Genomic DNA, 22044 nt, shown 5'->3' on the forward strand with positions numbered 1-22044 from the left:
GTAACTCCACACATTAATGTGAGGCTTTCTCCCTGGTGTGGAGTGTCGTGCTCGCCCCCTCCCTTGGACTACTGGAGAGTCAGGACGCTCTCTACCTTGCAGATAGAGAAAGGAGCTGTGTGTTAGTGGGCGTCCTGACTCTCCCGGAGTCCAAGGGAGGGGGCGAGCACGACACTCCACACCAGGGAGAAAGCCTCACATTAGTGTCGTGCTCGCCCCCTCCCTTGGACTCCGGGAGAGTCAGGACGCCCACTAACACACAGCTCCTTTCTCTATCTGCAAGGTAGAGAGCGTCCTGACTCTCCAGTAGTCCAAGGGAGGGGGCGAGCACAACACTCCACACCGGGGAGAAAGCCTTGCATTACTGTGTGGAGTTACAGACAGAAGAACAGGAAGTGAGCATTTCTCAGAAGAAATAAGGACATTTCAAAGCAAAATGGAAGGATGAGGTAAGTGAAGGAGGATTGCACTAAGGTAAAGGAAGCTATTTAGAAAAAAAATTGTACCTTTACAACCCCTTAAGAGCAGTACCATGGGGGCAACCTTCAAACTTCCCAACCCAACGGCAGGTACACCACTTCAAAAATCACTCGGCTGCTTAAAAATAATACATGGTATACCAGTGGAGACAAGTCCTAAGAGGGAATTTCCACTAACTGTAGAGATTTCCTTTCACTTCCTGTTGTCGGGAATACACCTTCATTTCAAGGCAACAGAGATCAATCTGGATATTATTATGTAACACAATATACAAGAAATAAAAAAAGAAAAAAAAAGACAGACAGAAAAGGAGGGTCTGACCAGTGTAATGACCATACAGAAATACATTATATACATACAGGCCGGACAGAAGCAGGCCAAGACCAGTGTAACAGTTTATATCCCACTGCGAACCACCACCCCAAGGCATGCTGGGAGAGAAGATTCAAACAGCAGGACAGTGGAAATCATATGGACACATTTGGAGCAATAAAAAAAGATTCTGGTAAAAAATAAAATGCAGAAATCAAAGAAAGGAAAAACAAAAACAAAAAAACATAATCATATAAAAAACACAAATCTGGCAACAAATAAGGTTAACTGGCGGAGGTCCATGGTGGGTATTGTGGCAACAGCGACCTCCATTTAAGGCAACACCAGGCTGGGTGGGTGTGGCCAACAGACCATAGTAAGCGAACCCTGTAGTGTCAGAAATCTGAGGACCCACAGAAGAGCACTGATCCGACAATCATATTGGGTTTCCAAAGGGATCTTTTGTAAATATTTATTGAGTCTTTGCATTCTTTTGTCTTTTGCAACTCGGATTCAAGAGCAAGGAGTTGTGAAAATCCACAGGCTGAAGATGTCAGCTGACAGACTGGACACGCCAACATGGTGCCATCCATAAAACAGGAGAGCCCAACGACATTGCACGTTAACACTGTGAGGAGAAAAGGAGAGAAAAAAATTAAAAGGTATGTACACCCCGACAATGAACTTCTCTGCCATCTTTTGGGCTAAATATACCACTAAAAGTGTTTTGTTATACAGTGAGGCCCAGATTCTCAAAAGAGATACGACGGCGTATCTCCAGATACGCCGTTGTATCTCTGTGTTGCGCCGTCGTATCTATGCGCCTGATTCTTAGAATCAGTTACGCAAAGATATCCATTAGATCCGACAGGCGTAAGTCTCTTACGCTATCCGATCGTAACTGCATGTTTTTTTTTTTGGACCGCTAGGTGGCGCTTCCGTCGAATTCCACGTCGAGTATGCAAATTAGCTAGTTACACGAATTCCCGAACGTACGCGTGGCCTAGGCAGTAAAGTTACGACGTTTACGTTAGGCTTTTCCCGGCGTAAAGTTGCCCCTGCTATATGGTGGCGCAGCCAATGTTAAGTATGGCCGTCGTTCCCGCGTCCAAATTTTTAAAAGTTACGTCGTTTGCGTAAGTCGTCCGTGAATGGGGCTGGACGTCATTTACGTTCACGTCAAAACCAATGACGTCCTTGCGACGTCATTTGGAGCAATGCACACTGGGATATTTTATGGACGGCGCATACGCCGTTCGTTCGGCGCGGAGGCGCGCTTCATTTAAATGACACACGCCCCCTACCCGCCGAATTTGAATTCCGCCGGGTGATTTACGCTACGCCGCCGCAACTTTACAGGCAAGTGCTTGCCTGAAAAACTTGCGGCGGCGTAACGTAAATCGGATACGTTACGCCGCCACAGAGATGCGCCGATCTACGTGAATCTGGGCCTATGTGTCCCAATAAATGGGTAGAATTTTAGGAGGAAATTCTTAGAAAAAGAATAATCCAAGAAAGTTTGTTTTTCTACTCATTAGTGGGTCAAATTGATGTTTGTTTTTGACCACATTGATGAGAAAAGTTGAAGGAGCAGGATGGAAAATCTTTCTTAACCCCTTCAGCCCCGGGAAGAATTTACCCCCTTCCTGACCAGAGCACTTTTTGCGATTCGGCACTGCGTCGCTTTAACTGACAATTGCGCGGTCCTGCAACACCCCCAAACAAAATTCATGTCCTTTTTTTCCACAAATAGAACTTTATTTTGGTGGTATTTGATCACCTCTGCGATTTTTATTTGTTGCCCTATAAACAAAAAAGTAGTGAAAATTTGGGAAAAAAAAGCAATATTTTTTACTTTTTGCTATAATAAATATCCCCAAAAAATCTATAAAAAAAAAAATGATTTTTTTCCTCAGTTTAGGCCGATACGTATTCTTCTACATATTTTTGTTTAAAAAAAATTACAAGCGTATATTGATCGATTTGAGCAAAAGGTATAGCGTCTACAAAATAGGGGATAGTTTTATGGCATTTTTATTAATATTTTTTGTTTACTAGTAATGGCCGCGATCTGTGATTTTTATCGTGGCTGCGACATTATGGCGGACACATTGGACACTTGACACTATTTTGGGACCATTGTCCTTTATACAGCGATCAGTGCTATAAAAATGCACTGATTACTGTGTAAATGACACTGGCCGGGAAGGGGTTAACTACTAGGGGGCGAGGAATGGGGTTAAGTGTGTCATAGGGAGTGATTCTGGGAACACTCGGCTCCCAGTACACAGCGGGAGCCAATCGGCAGGCGTAGCGCGACTCGCGCATGCGCCGTAGGGAATCGGGCAGTGAAGCCGGAGCGCTTCACTTCCTGGTTCCCTCACCGAGGATGGCGGGGGGTGGGGGCAGCAGAGTGACGAGCGATCGCTCGTCCTCTGCTGCGATCAGCGCTGGACTCCAGGACAGGTAAGTGTCCTAATATTAAAAGTCAGCAGCTGCAGTATTTGTAGCTGCTGGCTTTTAATATTTTTTTTTCAGCGGACATCCGCTTTAAGTATATGTACAATACACAATGCATATTAATACTCAAAAGGAAAATATTTATTTTAACAAGACAAGAAAACCCCCACAGTAATTTTTTTTTATAAAAATCGGTCTAACCTCTGCAGCTGTCCCGCCTCCTCCACCCAGCAGTCCGCGCTGGTCATTCCGTTTTTCTGACTTTAACTCTACGGCGAGCTCAGCTGACGCGGGATCCTGGGCTCTGTAATGGAAATGATGGTTAATAAATAGTACAGGGCGACGCTAGACACAAAGCATGCCACAAGCTAAGAGGTTGAGATAAGAAATGGAAAGTGGTGGGAGAGCGCGCTCATCAGAGGTGATGAATGTCTAGCCATGAATGACAAAAGACCGTAACCTGCTAAAGATATCGGGTGACCACCATTCACCCGATGAAGATAACAAAGCAATACATAATGTAGACCAGACCTCATTCTTATGCTCTTTGAGTGCTGCATACAGGGCCGGACTTACCATTGGCCTTGACTGGGCTCAAGCCCAGGGGCCCCACCCAATAGGGGGCCCCCTTTAAAAAAAAAACAAAAAAAAAAATTTTTTTTTTTTTTTTTTTTTAGGGGTCCGGAGGCCCCCGGGGCCCCGGACGGCAACCCCCCTTTTTTTTATTTATTTTTTGTAAAAAAATGTTTTTTTTATATATTTTTTATTTTTATATATATAATATAATATATATATATATATATTTTTTTATTATTATTAAAGGGCCCAGGGGTCTCCAGGGCCCCGGACGGCAACCCCCTTTTTTTTAATTTATTTTTTGTAAAAAAAAAAATTTTTTATATATTTATTTTTATATATATTATATATATATATATATATATATATATATATATATATATATATATATATATATATATATATATATAAATATATATATATTTTTTTTATTATTATTATTATTAAAGGGCCCAGGGGTCTCCAGGGCCCCCGGATGGCAACCCACCTTTTTTATAAAAAAAATTACATTTTTATATATATATATATATATATATATATATATATATATATATATATATATATTTTATTAAAGGGCTCAGAGGTTCCCAGGGCCCCATGTGGCAACCCCCCCTTTTTTTATTTTATTTTTTTATTTTTGTTTATTTTTTATTAAAAGGCCCAGAGGTTCCCAGGGGCCCAGAGGTCCCCAGGGCCCCCGGGTTTGGCAACCTCCCTTTTTTTATGTATTTTTTATAAATGTTTTTTTTTTTTATTATTAAAGGGCCCAGAGGTTTATTTTTTCTTTTATTAAAAGGCCCAGAGGTCCCCAGGACCCCGGATGGCTACATATATTTATATATATTTGTTTTCTTCTTTATTTCTTCTTTTTTTTGTAAAGGCCCCCCCCGCTTCTCAATTTGCGGCAGCCCCCACGCTTCTCAATTTCAGGCGGCAGCACCCCCACCCCCCCTAGGTTCTCTGCTTCAGGGGGCCCATGCCTTAAGCTGTGCAAGGGGCCCCAAAATTCCTGATGGCGGCCCTGCGCATACCTCCCAACACGCACGGATTCTGCAGGACTTTCCCGCACAGACAGCTTCTTCCCGCAGTCCCGCAAAAGGGTTAATTTTCCCGCACTGCAAGAGGAGGCAGCACGGAAGCAGGAGGAACCGGAGTGGTGTGTGGAGGACTGTGGCTGCTGAAGGGAAGAAAGCCGACAGCCGGGCTAATGACAGTCTGTGGCCCCGGCTGTTGGCACAGGTGAGAGGCACTCCCCCCCTCAACAACTGCAAAATCCCCCCCCGCTCAACAACTTTAATGCGCTCCCCCCCACTCAACAACTTCAATTCGCCCCCCCCCCCCCGCTCAACAACTTCGATCCCCCCCCCAATTCTCGGCTCCAGGGGGCCCCTTCAACACTCAAGCCCAGGGGCCCCCACCACCCTAAGTCCTGCCCTGGCTGCATACTGTCCAATATTCAAGAATTATAAAATATAATACAGAACTCCATGCAAATGTCCCCACCTTCTATATGCGTTGTCGCAATTTGAATGACAATTGCGCGGTCATGCTACACTGTACCCAAACAAATTTTTTATCATTTTGTTCCCACAAATAGAGCTTTATTTTGGTGGTATTTGATCACCTCTGCGATTTTTATTAACAAATCAAAAAAGACAGATTAAAAAAAAAAAAAAAAAAAAAAAAAAGTTTATTGGTTTCTGTAAAAAAAAAATTGTAAATAAATAAGTTTTCTTCATCAATGACGGGGACTGGTATGGTTGCACTGATGGGCACTGATAAAGCGGCACCGATGAGGTGGCACTGATAAGCACTGATGATGGGCACTGATAGGCGGCACTGATAGGCACTCATAGGCTATTTGCTTTTGACAGGGCGGGAAGTGGTTAAAGTAAACAGGAATTAAGGGGAAATCTTTCAATGAGGACTGCATTTTCCCTTTGGTGGGATTTTCTCTCGCTTTCTGTTGTGTCTCCGAGACAAGAAGTGAAAGTGAATTTAATTGAAGGGACAAAAATAGCAAAAAACAAAACAAAATGAAAAAAATCAATGGTTTTAAAATTGAACACATGGGGCCAGATTCTCAAAGGACTTACGACGGCGTATCTCCACGTACGCCGTCGTAAGTCCGAATGCGAGCCGTCGTATCTATGCGCCTGATTTTTAGAATCAGTTACGCATGAATTTGGCCAAGATACGAGCGGCGTAAGTCTCCTACGCTGTCGTATCTTGGGTGCATATTTACGCTGGCCGCAAGGGGTGCTTCCGTAGATTTACGCGTTGAATATGTAAATTAGCTATATACGCCGATTCACACTTGCGCCCGCTACGCCGTTTACGTTAGGCTTACGTCCGGCGTAAAGTTACCCCTGCTATATGAGGCACAGCCAATGGACATCGGAACAAGCGTATCTTTTTACGTCGTTTACGCAAGTCGTACGTGAATGGGGATGTGCGTAGGTTACGTTCACGTCACAGGCATTGAGCCGGCGTATCTTAGGGCGTAAATTCGACATGATACTGAGCATGCACGCGCATGCGCCGTTCGTCATTTACGTGGGGTCACGGCTCATTTGAATGCAACACGCCCACCTCTTCCAAATTTGAATTACGCGTGCTTACGCCGGCCCATTTACGCTACGCCGCCGCAACTTACGGACAAGTGCTTTGTGAATACTGCACTTGCCTGTCTAAGTTGCGGAGGCGTAGCGTAAATAGGATACGCTACGCCTGCACAAAGTTATGCCCTTCTACGTGAATCTGGCCCATGGCATATATAAAGTACATTAATGTAGCCAATTGGAGTGCCAAAGTTTATATTTGTATTTATTTATATTTTTATATAAATCAAAGCGGAAGTAAACCCACCCATTTAACCGTTTCAAATAACAGTTACATTTCAGGCTCGTCCCGGGAATGTAACCCTCCTATTGGTTGTGCTCCCAACTAGACTGTCAAACCATCCAATGGCTGGTGTCGTAACTGATCACACGTGCAGCATCATGGCAGTCGTAGATTAAACAGAGGCCAAAATGGCATCTTCCTTGGCTGAAAACGATATTAGGGTTTACTTTACACTTTAACATATTGATGTTAATTTAATAAAAATTACTTTTTTTTATACTTACAGGAGGGATCAGAATACTCTCTTAATCCCCAAGGAGTGAGCAGAGAGGGATGACCTCATTACTCTGTCACTGCTCCTTTGGGGCCAGATCCACGTAGCCCGGGCACAACTTAACTTTCCCGATTTAAGTTACACCGCCGCAATTTTTCCAAGTTAGTGCCCGATCCACAAAGCACTTACCTGGAAATATGCAGCGGTGTAACTTAAATCCGTCCGGCGCAAGGCGGGCCCAATCGAATGGGGCGAGTCCCATTTAAATTAGGCGCGCTTCCGCGCCGAACGTACTACGCATGCTCCGTCGGGTAAATTACCCGACGTGCATTGCGCTAACTGACGTTGATGTTTAAATTTCGACGCGGGAACGACGGCCATACTTAACATGGCTTAAGAGAACTAGGGCTCAGCCCTAGTTTTACGCGGCGTAACCCGACGGAAGATTTAGATCGACGGGCCGTTCGGGACATTCGGGGATCGCCGTAAGTCTTCATTCGCATATTCTACGCCGGCCGCAATGGCCTCCCCACCTAGCGGCCGGCCTAGAATTGCATCCTTAAGATCCGACAGTGTAATTCAATTACACCTGTCGGATCTTAGGGCTAGCTATGCGTAACTGATTCTATGAATTCTATGAATCAGTCGCATAGTTAGAAAGAGAGATACGACGGCGTATCAGTAGATACGCCATCAGATCTCGTTTGTGGATCTGGCCCTTAGTGTCCAATCATAGGCTGGGAGTGGAGAGATGACATCACTATTTCTCAACTGAGTTAAAGTGAAACTTCACTCTCTAAATCAACATTGACTATTTTTAATTCCTTATGCTGCTAGGAAAGTATTGATCATATTTGCTAGTTTTAAACTCAACATGGGAGAGTTTTTGACTATCCTATCATCCTGGACCACAAACCTTCCTCACTGTGCTATATGTTTTTTGCTGCACCATTGGCATGATTATCTTCTTAGTCCACTCCATAAAATTATCAGAAATTTGTGCTTAACTGCTTAACGACCGCCGCATGTATATGTACGTCCACAGAATGGCACGCACAGGCATATGGGCGTACATGTACGTCCCCGCCTTTCCGCGGGTCGGGGGTCTGATCGGGACCCCCTCCGCTACATGCGACGGTCGGAAACCCACGGGGAGCGATCCGGGACGAGGGCGCGGCTAGAAACGATCGTTTCTAGCCGCCCCCTCGCGATCGCTCCCCGGAGCTGAAGAACGGGGAGAGCCGTATGTAAACACGGCTTCCCCGTGCTTCACTGTGGCGGCTGCATCGATCGAGTGATCCCTTTTATAGGGAGACTCGATCGATGATGTCAGTCCTACAGCCACACCCCCCTACAGTTGTAAACACACACTAGGTGAACCCTAACTCCTACAGCACCCCCTGTGGTTAACTCCCAAACTGCAACTGTAATTTTCACAATAAACAATGCAATTTAAATGCATTTTTTGCTTTGAAAATTACAATGGTCCCAAAAATGTGTCAAAATTGTCCGAAGTGTCCGCCATAATGTCGCAGTCACGAAAAAAATCGCTGATCGCCGCCATTAGTAGTAAAAAAATAAATAAATAATAAAACTATCCCCTATTTTGTAAACGCTATAAATTTTGCGCAAACCAATCGATAAACGCTTATTGCGATTTTTTTTTTACCAAAAATAGGTACAAGAATACGTATCGGCCTAAACTGAGGAAAACTAAAATTTTTATATATGTTTTTGGGGGATATTTATTATAGCAAAAAGTAAAAAATATTGAATTTTTTTCAAAATTGTCGCTCTATTTTTGTTTATAGCGCAAAAAATAAAAACCGCAGAGGTGATCAAATACCACCAAAAGAAAGCTCTATTTGTGGGGAAAAAAAGGACGCCAATTTTGTTTGGGAGGTACATCGCACGACCGTGCAATTGTCTGTTAAAGCGACGCAGTGTCGAATTGTAAAAACGCCTCTGGGCATTTAGCAGCATATTGGTCCGGGGCTTAAGTGGTTAAAGTAGAACTATAGGCAACACTTTTTTTTTTTGGATAGAGTAAGGGAGGATTATAGCCCCTGTCAGTTTATTTTTTACCATCTCTGTCCCATTGCAGAAATTTCAATTGACTTCCTGCCCCATAGCCAAACAGGAAGTGAGAGGAAATCTTTGCAAATTAAGGGAATTCATTGCCCCCCCCCCCCCCCCAGGCCCTCAGAATTAGTGTCTCCACTCGAAAATTTCAGGGCGGTTTTTAAACAGAAAGGGGTGGGGCCTTGACAGGAAGGGATGGGTCATATTTAAATTAGGAGATGCACAAGTTTAGTCAGGCCTAGGGCAGCACAAAACCAAAATACACTACTGGGGTGGGTAATGTATTTCACCTATTTACCTGTGTCCCTGGATCTTTAAGGCCGGGTACTCACGACCAAACATGTATGGTGAAAGCGGTCCGTCGGACCGTTTTCACCATACATGTCTGCCAGAGGGCTTCTGTACGATGGTTGTACACACCATCGTACAGAAGTCCGCGCGTAAACAATACGCGGGGCGTGTCCGCGGTGTCGCCGCGTTGATGACGCGGTGTCGCCGCGACAATGACGCGGCGACGTGGGCGGCCCGCCTTTAAAATGCTTCCACGCATGCGTCGAAGTCATTCGACGCATGCGAGGGACGGCGGGCGCCTGGACATGTACAGTAGGTCTGTACTGACGACCGTACATGTCCGAGCGGGCAGAATTCCAGCGGACTGTTTTAAAACAAGTCCAGGAATATTTGTCTGCTGGGAAAAGGCCCGGCGGGCAAATGTTTGCTGGAATTCGGCCCGCTCGCGCCCACACACGACCAAACATGTCTGCTGAAACTGGCCTGCGGGCCAGTTTCAGCAGACATGTTTGCTCGTGAGTATGGGGCCTAACTATTCCCTACACCATCCAAAACTAGAACATTTTTAAGAAGTTCATGCCCACTCACCCCTCTCAAATTCCACAAAGACAGCCTATCCCATACTTTGGATGTGCTACTTTGATTTCAGCAGTTTTCAACCCTTCGGGAAGATCAAAAAATGTTCTGCATCCTTTAAACAGCTGGGAGGTATGGTGTTGCCAGCTGGCAAAATAACATACAAATATCCATTTCGGTCATGTCTATAACTATGACCTGTAAACGATTTGTTGTAAACTATCTATTCTGTTTATTTGAATATCTTTAGAACTAAATTTGGAGTTTTTTTAATAGCGGTGGCTAAAAGGGTCACTTTCAAACATTTCTTTAGGAATTTCAGATTCCATACAGGTCCAGAACTTTACTCAAAAGTAACTAGAGTTACCCTATATGGCCAAAGCTAGTAGGAGAATGTTGGACCTCCCATACCGGTATTATGGACTTTAACATGGAGGTTATACATTACGCCGCCGCGATTCTACGTGAATCTGGCCCACTGTTCTTTCTGCCTGGAAACCAAAAAGTGTCCTTTTACGTCAAAAGTGCTTCTAGACCAGCTTGAAAACAGCGATAGTAAATTAGAACACTTCAAAATTGAGCGAAAGTGAATCGTGGGGAAATTCATTTTATTATAATTATTATTTTTTATATTTATTTATAGTTATTTATTATATTATAATTTTGTGTTTTAAACTTTATCATACCCGGGATGCGTACTAGACTCTTGTTTTGACAGATTTAAGTGAGTTATTCTTAAGACTTACAGGCCTACAATATAAACCGCCAACTTTCCATGCGAAACAATGTTCCGCTTTGATATTCAAAATCAAAATCAGATCAAAAATCTGAAATAATCATACCGCCTGGCAGGCTACACTTTTACTTAAAAAAAAAAATAATAATAATAAAAAATAAAATAATTGACCCACAACCATTCTAGTTTCTCACACTGTAGGGTCAGTTAACCACGTCTTTGCACTTGAGAGATTATATATTGCCAAAATTCTGATGTAGTTGAGCGTAATGGCAAGGCACTGGATCACAGTGAAAAGGCCCAACGAGTTTCCTGAAAGGATGTTTAAAAGGTCCCGGCAAACAATATCTGAACTCTTCGAGGAAGCGGTGGACATAACAAGATTGCGGCTTAACTAATTATACAATGGTGACCGTGTGCTAATCTGTGATTAGTCATCTGCTGGAAACTATGAAAAAGCCAACAGCAAAATAAACATGTTCATAAAATAATAGAACGTTCTAAACATTACGGGGCTTTTTTAGTCTGCAGCTGCGCTAACATATTGGATCTTTAAAAAAGAAGAAGAATGTTTTACGTATCATTTTTGGCATTCTTGTATGTTTTTCACCAAAGGCTCCGAGAGATGTTTTTATATGCGGCCCTTAGATAACATGTTAAATGTATTTGTGTATACAGCTATATACCGGCATCACCAACATCCTGACGCATCTGATCAGAGCTTTATCTGTCAGAATAGGCAACCAGCCAGGAGAGTGCACTTAAGTCAAGCATACACAACCCTAAAGGGAAAGTATTATATACACACTGTGTGTGTTTATTATAGAACATTTTTATTTTATTTTTTTGTCCCCCCTCCATATGTAATTACTATGCTCACATTTAAAATAACATTTAACCACTTCCTTACTGGGCACGTATACCCCTTCCTGACCAGGTGAAATTTCAGCTTCTGGCACTGCGTCGCTTTAACTGACAATTGCGCGGTCGTGCGACGTGGCTCCCAAACAAAATTGAAGTCCTTTTTTTCCCACAAATAGAGCTTTCTTTTGGTGGTATTTGATCACCTCTGCGGTTTTTATTTTTTGCGCCATAAACAAAAAAAGAGCGACAATTTTGAAAAAAAGTCAATATTTTTTACTTGTTACTATAATAAATATCCCATTTTTTAAAAAAAATATATATTTTTTTTCTCAGTTTAGGCCGATACGAATTATTCTACATATTTTTGGTAAAAAAAAAAAAAAAAAAAATCGCAATAAGCGACTGGTTTGCGCAAAAGTTATAGCGCTTACAACATAGGGGACAGAATTATTATTCATTTTTATTACAAATTTTTTTTACTAGTAATGGCGGCGATCTGCAATTTTTATTGGGACTGCGACGTTATGGCGGACACATCGGACACATTTTTGACGCCATTCACATTTATACTGCGATCAGTGCTATAAAAATGCACCGATTACTGTATAAATGTGACTGGCAGTGAAGGGGTTAACAATAGGGGGGCATGGAAGGGGTTAAATGTATGTGTGTGTTCTAACTGTGGGGGGAGGGGGGTGACTGGGGGAGGTGACCGATGCTGTGTCCCTCTGTACAAGAGACACAGATCGGTCTCCTCTCTCCCTGACAGGACGTGGAGCTCTGTGTTTACACACAGAGCTCCACGTCTTGTCCCTGTAGCCGCCGATCGCGAGTGCCTGGCGGACATCGCGGCCGCCAGGCACGCGCATCGGTATCTCAGGAATGCGGAGGGCGCGCACGCCCTCTAGTGGCCTGGAAGAGCGGAGGATGCGTCCTGTTAGAGATTTAGAACCACCCTGCGGCCGCACATATTCGTACGGCCGTCGGGAAGTGGTTAAAGGGATGGTAAAGGTACATTTTTTTTCCTAAATAGCTTCCTTTACCTTAGTGCAGTCCTCCTTCACTTACCTCATCCTTCCATTTTGCTTTTAAATGTCCTTATTTCTTCTGAGAAATCCTCACTTCCTGTTCTTCTGTCTGTAACTCCACACAGTAATGCAAGGCTTTCTCTCTGGTGTGGAGTGTCGTGCTCGCCCCCTCCCTTGGACTCCGGGAGAGTCAGGACGCCCACTAACACACAGCTCCTTTCTCTATCTGCAACGTAGAGAGCGTCCTGACTCTCCTGTAGTCCAAGGGAGGGGGCGAGCAGGACACTCCACACCAGAGAGAAAGCCTTGCATTACTGTGTGGAGTGTCGAATCCTGACGGGTGGTGCTCCTCCATGGTAGCATGTAATCGCTGTGACCAATCACAGCGATCACATGTCCACTATTAAAAACATGGCTGCCATTCATGCAGCCATTGAGAACTACTGTGATACCAGTGTTTGGTCACAGTGATCACATGGTACAGGGCCAAGCACTGCCTCACAGTACCATGTGATAGCTGTAGCCAATCACAGCTGTCACAGTAGTTCCCAATGGCTGTATGAAAGCAGTCAAGAACTGTCAGAAATTATTGCTTAAACAGCCATCATAGTGCAAAAAATTCCCTAGAGGGTGTTTTTATGAAAGAAATGCAGCATAATACATTTTGGCTTAAATTTATGAAGAAAGATTATTTGCAAACTTTTATACTGTAGGTGCCGCTCGCACCTGCTAGCGGCGTTTTTGCCCTGCGCCCCCGCAAATTTACTGCGCTGCCCTTGATTCACGGAGCAGTAGCTCCGTAAATTGCGTGGGCGCGTCGGCAAAATGCCCGGCGTAAGCGCGCGCAATTTAAATGATCCCGTAGGGGGCGGGAATCATTTAAATTAGGCGCGTTCCCGCGCCGATCGTAGAGCGCATGCTCCGTCGGGAAACTCTCCCGACGTTCATTGCGGCAAATGACGTCGCAAGGACGTCATTTGCTTCAAAGTGAACGTGAATGGCGTCCAGCGCCATTCACGAATCACTTACGCAAACTACGTAAATTTAAAATTTTGCGACGCGGGAAAGACGGGTATACATAACATTGGCTGACCCTAATAGCAGGGGCAGCCTTACGCGAAAACCGCCGTACGGAAACGACGTAAACTGCGTACGCATGGCTCGCGTAACGTTGTGAATCGGCGTTAGTATGCAATTTGCATACTATACGCTGAGCACAACGGGAACGCCACCTAGCGGCCATCGCAAGAATGCAGCCTAAGATATGCGGGCATAAGAGCCTTATGCTGCGCATATCTTAGGCTGCAGTCGGCGTAACGAGGTTCCTGAATCAGGAGCATTCGTTACGCCGGGGCAAGTAAGCAATTGCGCTGTGTAACTATGGTTACACTGGCGCAATTGCTTCTTGAATCCAGCCCTCTGTTTTAAAAAAAAAAAATATACAATTTTTAATTGGGTACAGTGTTGCATGACTGAGTAATTGTCATTCAAAGTGTGACAACGCTGAAAGCTGAAAAATGACCTGGGCACGAAGGGGGTGAAATTGTCTGGTTTTGAAGTGGTTCATTTATATGTTATTAGTGTAAATCACAGTTTGACCCAATGCCTGTAACTGTCACTTTAGCTTGGTTTGCATGCAAATGTGCAGAACATTTTAAATAAAAGGTATGCAAAAGAAATGAAATTGATATGCTAAATACTGTAATTACAATTATTAACCACATACAGTCACTAGAATACCATATTTTTCACGACAGTACTACAATTACTACAATTACACCACTGAAAACTAAAAATAACAATTTACAACAATCAACTGCTGGGTCTGAATTTGGCTGTATTGTAGCAGAAGCTTGTTTTTTTTTAGGTTCAGTAGTCTTGTAAATATTTAGCTGGTTCTTTTTAGATTTCTTTGGCTTGGGATTCCTCCAGGGTGGAAGTGATGGAAAAAAATATTCTCTAAGGGGTGTAAAGCCTTTGTGGATGAAAATTGTTCTGAATGTATTTAGACTTCCTGAGTTATTCTGAACTTTCCAGAGTCAAAAAAACTCTTTGATCGTTAGTTCAAGATTTGTCAGAAGCATTGGATGTTATTTTGGATACTATTCTTGTATTAAAGTCAAACTTAAAGTGATATTAAAGTCTGTTATTAAAAAAACAACGAAAAAAACAACAAAAAAAAACAACAACACGTGGATTTGTACAGAGCAGTCCCGATCATCTTCTTCTCAGGTCCCTCATCAATGCTCCTGGCCCCTCCCTCCTGCTGAGTGCCCCCACAGTCAGCAATTTGCTATGGGGGCACCCAAGCCAAGCTGCTGCTTTGTGTGTCCATTCAGACATGGAGCCACAGTTCAGCCACGCCCCCTCTCTCTCCTCATTGGCTCACTGACTTTTATTGATAGCAGTGGCTGCTGTGTCTCAACCAATCAGGAGGGAGAGTCCCAGACAGCCAAGTCTCTCGTGCAACATCGCTGGATTGAGACAGCGCTCAGGTAAGTATTAAAGGGGCTGCTGTACACAAGGGCCCGGATTCAGAAAGAATTTACATTGGCGTATCTATTGATATGCCGCGTAAATTCTAGTATGCGCCGGCGTATCTTCTTTCTGTATTCAGAAAGCAAGATACGACTGACGTAAGTCTCTTTGTTGCATATTTACGCTGGCCGCTAGGTGGCGCTTCCGTAGATTTACGCGTAGAATATGCAAATTAGGTAGATACGCCAGTTCACGAACGTAGTTGCGCCCGGCGTATCTATATGCGTCATTTATGTAAGGCGTCGGACCGGCGTAAAGTTACCCCTGCTATATGAGGCGTACGCAATGTTAAGTATGGACGTCGGGACAGCGTCAAATTTTCTGTCGTTTGCGTAAGCGGTTCGCGAATAGGGCTTTGCGTAAGTTACATTCACGTCGAAAGCATTGACTATTTGCGACGTGATTTCGAGGCGATGCCCATGCCTCACTGTGCCCCAGACTAGACTGACGTTTAACATCGGAGTCTATGGAAGAGGTGCCCTGGTTTGAAAAATCAGTGCTCCCTAGCTGTAGGTCCCCTAGACAACAAACTTTGCACACTTGTAGCGCAGAAATGGGGCAACATGTGTGCCAAGTTTCGGGTCCAGGGAATCTACGACCGGCTGGTACCAAGTCCCCAAAATCACCGGAGAAATGACCATTTAACATGGGAGCCTATTAAAGGGGTGCCCAGGTTTAAAAAATTGGTGCTCCCCGGCCGCAGGTCCCCCGGACAGCAAACTTTGCACACTTGTAGAGGAAGAGAGTTTGGGGACCCGGTACCGGCCGGCCGTAGGACCTCTGGACCCCAAAGTCCGGAAGATCAGGCACAAAAAGGTGACTTGAGTATAAGCCGAGGGGGCATTTTCAGCACAAAAAAATGCTTATACTCGAATATATACGGTAATTAAAATTCCAACAAGGAGAGAAACCCTATTGTTCGAGGCTGCAGAAATTGCAAAGAACTTGGAACTTCAAGGTAGAAATATCTCAATAACAAGCTGGTATAATTGGCTTTCTACTTTTCTCAGCAGTTTTCTTTATTACAACACATGGGCTAATTATATAATTATAGGAGCTAGACCTTCCCACATCTCTTTATTTTTCAATATAGTACAACATTTTTTGCAATATATATAATTCACCTAGAATTGATTTTGTCTTCCAAATAAAATGAATTTTTCACAAAAATTAATGGGGATTAGTTCTTTAAGTAAGCTGTCTAGAAATATAATTATAGGGCCAGATTCACAGACTAAGTACGCCGGAGTATCTGCTGATACTCCGGCGTACTTACAAATTAAGATACAACGCGGCAAATTTGAAATTCACAAACAAGATACGACGGCATTTGGCTAAGATCCGACAGGCGTACGCCTTCGTACGCCTTCGGATCTTAGGATGCAATACTTCGGCCGCCGCTGGGAGGAGTTTGCGTCGTTTTCCAGCGTCGGGTAAGCAAATTAGCTTTTACGGCGATCCACGAAGGTACGCGCGTTCGTTACGTCGTCGCTAGTCGGTTTTTCCCGTCGCAAACATAAGCCTGCTTTTTCATGGCTTACATTTAGACCAGCCATGTTAAAGTATGGCCGTCGTTCCCGCGTCGAATTTCACATATTTTTTTGCGTAAGAGAGAGAGAGAGAGAGAGACTTGTAAAGCGCAACACATGCGAACTGAATCGCCTCTGGGCACTGTATCCATTTCATTGGTAAGGAACCCCTTGACCTCAGAAGAGATGGGTTTTAATCTTTCTCCTGAAGGCCAAGTGGTCCGACTCCAGTCGGATGGTGGTAAGACGTCCGGGAATACGAAAGTACGTTACGCACGTCGCCGTTCAAAAAACACGTTGGGGCGCCGTAATTCCGCGCAAAGCACGGCGGAAAATTTCCTAATGGAGCATGCGCAGAACGTTCGCCCCTAATTTAAACGGTACACGCCCCATTTGAATTAGGCGGGCTTGCGCCGGACGGCTTTACGTTACATCGCCATAAGTTTACATGCAAGTGCTTGGTGAATCAGGCACTTGCACTGAAAACGTGCGGCGGTGTAACGTAAAGACGATACGTTACGCCGCCGCGGATTTCTGTGAATCTGGCCCACTGTTTGTAAAATCTCATTAAAGATGTTCTTGAAATCTTTAATAAATATATATATAACATTTTTTTTTATATAAATATAATTAGAATTTTGATATCGATACTGAATGTTCAGGAAAACAAAAGGTTACCAGGGTATTCATTATTCACGCTCACAAAATGGCTCTATGGAATGATAAAAAGCCATTTAACTGTAACGAAGGTCGTTGTTTTGGGCTGTATGAAATTAATAACAGTTTATTTTTATTTTTTTGGATAATAAAAAAAAAAAAAAAAAAACTAACAAAGGTCAGCACTGGATTGAAAGAATTATGTTATTAGTGTTTGGAAATAGGCCAGTCTTCGCTGAAGGAGCTTTGTGCAGTGAGAACAATTAATTCTTACAAAATTATATAAATCAAAAGTGATGAAATAACTTTTTCTTGGCAAGGCAATGAATTAAATTCAATTTGATTAGACTTTGGCTACACCATCCTACTGTATAATACAGACAGCCAGGGGAAAAAGGGACCATTTGTACACAAAGTGGCCAAGATTAATTCTGGTAATGTTTAAGAATTACAATCCTTTCTATGAAAAAAAAAACAACGATTTATTGTATGTTCATATGTGCCAGAATGATCTACGTACATTTAAATAATAGCTTCTGGGTGTAACCCAGGGCTCAAGTCCTGCGGGAACGGAGTTCCTGCACTTTTTTCAGAGCAGGAACTCAGTTCCCATTGCAGGACTAGAGCAGCCAAGCTGCCCGAGCCGACCCTTCACTAAGCGGCGATGCCCAGCTCGAGTCACTGTCAGGGGCAGGCAAACCTTATTAATCCTCTATGTTACTGGCCGCTTCCTGTATATGGATTCATCGGGTAGTGTGCGGGTATTCGGTCACTTCCTCGATGCCGAAATGTCTCCTGGGAGCTTTTGTGATTGTTCCCAGGAGACATTGCGGAGGTCTGCCGTGAGTTATCGTGGGATTTAGAAAGAATGAACTACCCGATAAATCCATATACAGGAAGTGGCCAGTAACATACAGTAAAGGATTACTAAGGTACAGTGGATCGAAAAAAAAAAAAACATGTGGTTTAGTAATTATGCATATGAGCGTATCATTTTTTTTTTTTTTGGTGGGGGATTGGATCTTGGGTGGGAGTTCCCACACTTTTTTCCCCAGGACTTGACCCCTGGTGTAACCATATATATTCCTCACCAGAGGTTAAAGTAGGACTATGGGCAAAACGTATTTTTCATTTTGGCTAGAGTAAGGGAGGGTCATAACCCCTGTCAGTTTATTTGTTTGCCATAAGTGTCCCATTGGGGAGATTTTCAATCCTCACATGAAGAAGTGAGAGGAAATCCCTCCAAATTAAGTGAATCCCTTGGGGACCTCCGTGTCACCAGAACTAGTGTCACCATTGGAAGATTTAAGATTTCCCCTTTGTTACTATCGGAGTCACTGTCCTAGAACAAGTATACACATATAATTACACTGGTTACTTGTGTAGGGACCCTGCCATAAGCTTTAATCAGGGCCGCTGATAGGGGGGGGACCACCAGCCCTCCTGTAAGGGGCCCGGTCAAACAGGGGGGCCCGGACAGCAGAGGGAATCATTGTGATCGGATGGAGGGGCAATTACAGAATGACTTCCCAGCGCCGATCCCCCTCCCTGTTCTGCCTTCTTCTGATCCCCCCTCTGTGCCCCCCGTCACTGTGCTGCCCCCCCCCCCCATGGCACTGCTGGCTTACCTGTCTCATATAAAAATAACAAATTATAAAATAAATTTTAATACATTCTTTAAAAAATTATATAAACAAAAAAGTTTAAAGATTTTTAAAAACTATTTTAAAAAGGGATAATTTACACAAGTTCTCTGTTATGTTTGTGAATGAATGAATGAATGAATGAAAACTTATATAGCGCGGCACATGCGAACTTAATCGCCTCTGGGCGCTTGTTGTTCCTGTCTCCTTTGGTATCAAAAGAGATGCGTTTTGATCTTTCTCCTGAATGCTAAGTGGTTCTCCTCCAACCGAATGCTGGTTGGTAAAGCGTTCCATAGTCTGGGACCCTGGACCGCAAATCTCCTTTGGATTTGTAGTTGACTTTCGGTATCTGAAGAAGATTTTGATTGGTAGATCGCAGAACGCGATTGGGGTTATAAGCTTTTATTTTTTCGCATAGATAATGGGGAGCATTCCCATGGATACATCTATGGGTTATACATCTATGGGTAATGTCCGTTAATGTTTTTAGTGTATTTTGTTTGAGAAAAATATTGTTTTGATATATTTTTTGGGGGGCCCTGTTAGAAATCACGGGGTCCAGTACAGCCTACCTAACAGCAGCCCTGGCTGTAATGTCCCCGTCTAAATATAGTTTTTGCAGCTGGGCTATATCCACCCTGAGCTCTGATTGTTACTGTTATCTGGGCTTGTTCGGTTTCTCCTAAGCCCAGTACATTGTTTTCTTCTGCCTGCTTCGGGGGAGTGCTTTCCACAAAGTGAGAAGATACAATGTCACGAGGTATGAATATTCTGCCTGAGATGTTTTTTCCACTAATGCATGCTGAGTAAGGGAATATTTGGGTTGACTTTCTAGAAGGGTCTGCGCTTCTGGACTTCTGCCTGGCGAGGATGACATAGTGAGAGGCTCTTTTTTCATAGGCCTTGTCCCACCGGGGGTCTTAAGGGTCTTTAGCTGCCCTGACTGAGGGTACAACCTGGAGGGACCAAAGCAGGAAGATGGCTGCCTGTATATGGAGCAACTTGGGCTACTTTCACACTGAGGTGCTATAACACTAAAAATAGCACCTGCAAAGCGCCCCTAGAAAAAAGCCTCTTCATTCACTCCAATGTGAAATCCCGAGGGCTTTCATACTGAAGCGGTGCGCTGGCAGGACGCTCAAAAAAGCACCCCAGTCCATTAAAATCAATGCTGCGGCACTTTGCCAGTGGTTTTAACCCTTTTTCGGCCGCTAGCGGGGATTAAAATTCCCCCGCTAGCAGGTGAAAAGCGCTGCAAAAACAACGGTAAAGCGCCGCTATTACCGCCAACGCCTGCGACACCCCAGCGTGAAACTAGCCTTATGCCTCTGTAAGGGATTAGTTCGGTAGCGGGGTGTGTGACCCCTTGGATGGGTTCACTACACACTGAAGTTATACAGACAGGCAGTCGAAGACGGTTGAAAACAAAGATTTTGGTTTATTCTTCCATCTTGCTGGAAACAAGTGCGAGCATCCAAACCGCATAAACAAAATCAAACACAAAATAAACCCTGGCCACTTGGGGCGTCTATCTTCACCACACAGGAACCTATCTATGAAGTCTGGCACAGCCTAGTGCTGGGCAGACACTGCTGGTCATACAGCAGAAAAACAATAGTCTTTTGATTTTTATCACACAGAAAAATCAATTTCCTCCTCACCTCCTCAGAAGACTTTCAACTACTGTTCTCTTTCACTCAGAAAGCCTCAGGATGCAACAATTCAGTGGTAATCCTCTGGATTCCTTTAAGAGGCCTTAGTTGCCTCATTCTGAAAAGCTGAAGTTTTTCAATGCCCTTAAACCTTTTCTGGCCACTTTTGTAGCCGGCGCCTAATAACAATTGGTGTATTGTCTAAACAAGGCAGAAATGTATGTCCCGTCTGTGACAACACCCACAGATTTACCTGACTTCCTGTTACACCTCATACACACGACCAGTTTTCCCGTCTGGAAAACTGCCATGACAGCTTTTGGCCAGGAATACTGGCCGTGTGTATGCTCCATGGCAGTTTTCCCAACAGGATTCCCGGCGTTTTTTTCCCCCCTGGCAGTCTCCCTATGGGAAACACTGCAGACGGGAAAATCTCTGGTGTGTACACGGGGAAAGTGACCAAGCAGGTTCTCGGTTTTCCCCCCCGGGGATTCCCGGCGGACTTTTTACCGCCGGGAATCCAGATCGTGTGTACAGGGCATAAGAAAGAGGCTTCTGTGCTGACGAGTGTCCTGGAGAACTGAGCAGAAGCTGCTGCCATTGCACATTAGAAGAGCTTCTCATGGCTCATCAACTAAGGTACCTGTGACTGCTCGAAAAAGTCAAGGACATGCAGATGATTTAGAGTAAGAGGAATATCTAAAATGACCTTTAACTACAGACATTGGATATGTTTGCATAATCTTTCATCTGCTTGACTGCTTTAAAGGGGCCAACTACAATAATTGCCATTGGAGGTCTATTTTCCTAATTTGGGGTATCCTGTACCCTAACCCTTTGTCCAGAGTGTATTGAATAAAAGAAACATTTAAGACATACTAAAGTGACTGGCAGGGCCGCCATCAGGGGGGTATGGCAACCCTCTTTAATAAAAAATAAAATAAGAATATATTAAAAACATTTTTTTTTTTTAAAGGGCCCAGAGGTATATATACTCTTTATTATTATTATTATTATTATTAAAGGACCCAGAGGTCCCCAGGGCCCGGATGGCAACCTTCCTTTTTTATATATATTTAAAAAAAATATATATATATATATTTTTTTTTCTTTTTATATATATATATATATATATATATATATATATATATATATATATATATATATATATATATACACATATATATATATATATATATATATTATTAAAGGGCTCAGAGGTCCCCAGGGCCCCATGTGGCAACCCCCCCTTTTTTAACTTTTTTTTATAAATTTTAATTTTTTTTTATTTTTTTATTAAAGGGCCAGAGGTCCCGGATGGCAACCCCCCTTTTTTTGTAATTTATTTTTATATAATTTTTTTCATTTTTATATATATAGCCCTCTGATTCCTCCTGTATTGAATTGTATTGTGACTGTACTGTCTTCCCTGATGTAAAGCGCTGCGCAAACTGTTGGCACTATATAAATCCTGTATAATATATATATATATATATATA

The 22044-nt window shown here is 43.4% G+C and overlaps 1 protein-coding gene across 1 annotated transcript in view; it reads right to left on the reverse strand.

The window, feature by feature from the left end:
• Window positions 1–788: 788 nt before the first annotated feature.
• Window positions 789–22044, reverse strand: part of BCAM (basal cell adhesion molecule (Lutheran blood group)) — a 148054-nt gene continuing 126798 nt past the window's right edge. The window contains exons 15-16 of the mRNA XM_040327453.1: window positions 3454–3556; window positions 789–1420 (exon numbers count right to left, since the gene is read on the reverse strand). Of these exons, the coding sequence (XP_040183387.1) occupies window positions 1415–1420; window positions 3454–3556 (109 nt within the window). The 3' untranslated portion in view covers window positions 789–1414. The remainder of the gene's footprint in view (window positions 1421–3453; window positions 3557–22044) is intronic.

This window comes from Rana temporaria, chromosome 10 (assembly GCF_905171775.1).
Source record: "Rana temporaria chromosome 10, aRanTem1.1, whole genome shotgun sequence".
NCBI classification, from domain to species: Eukaryota; Metazoa; Chordata; class Amphibia; order Anura; family Ranidae; genus Rana; species Rana temporaria.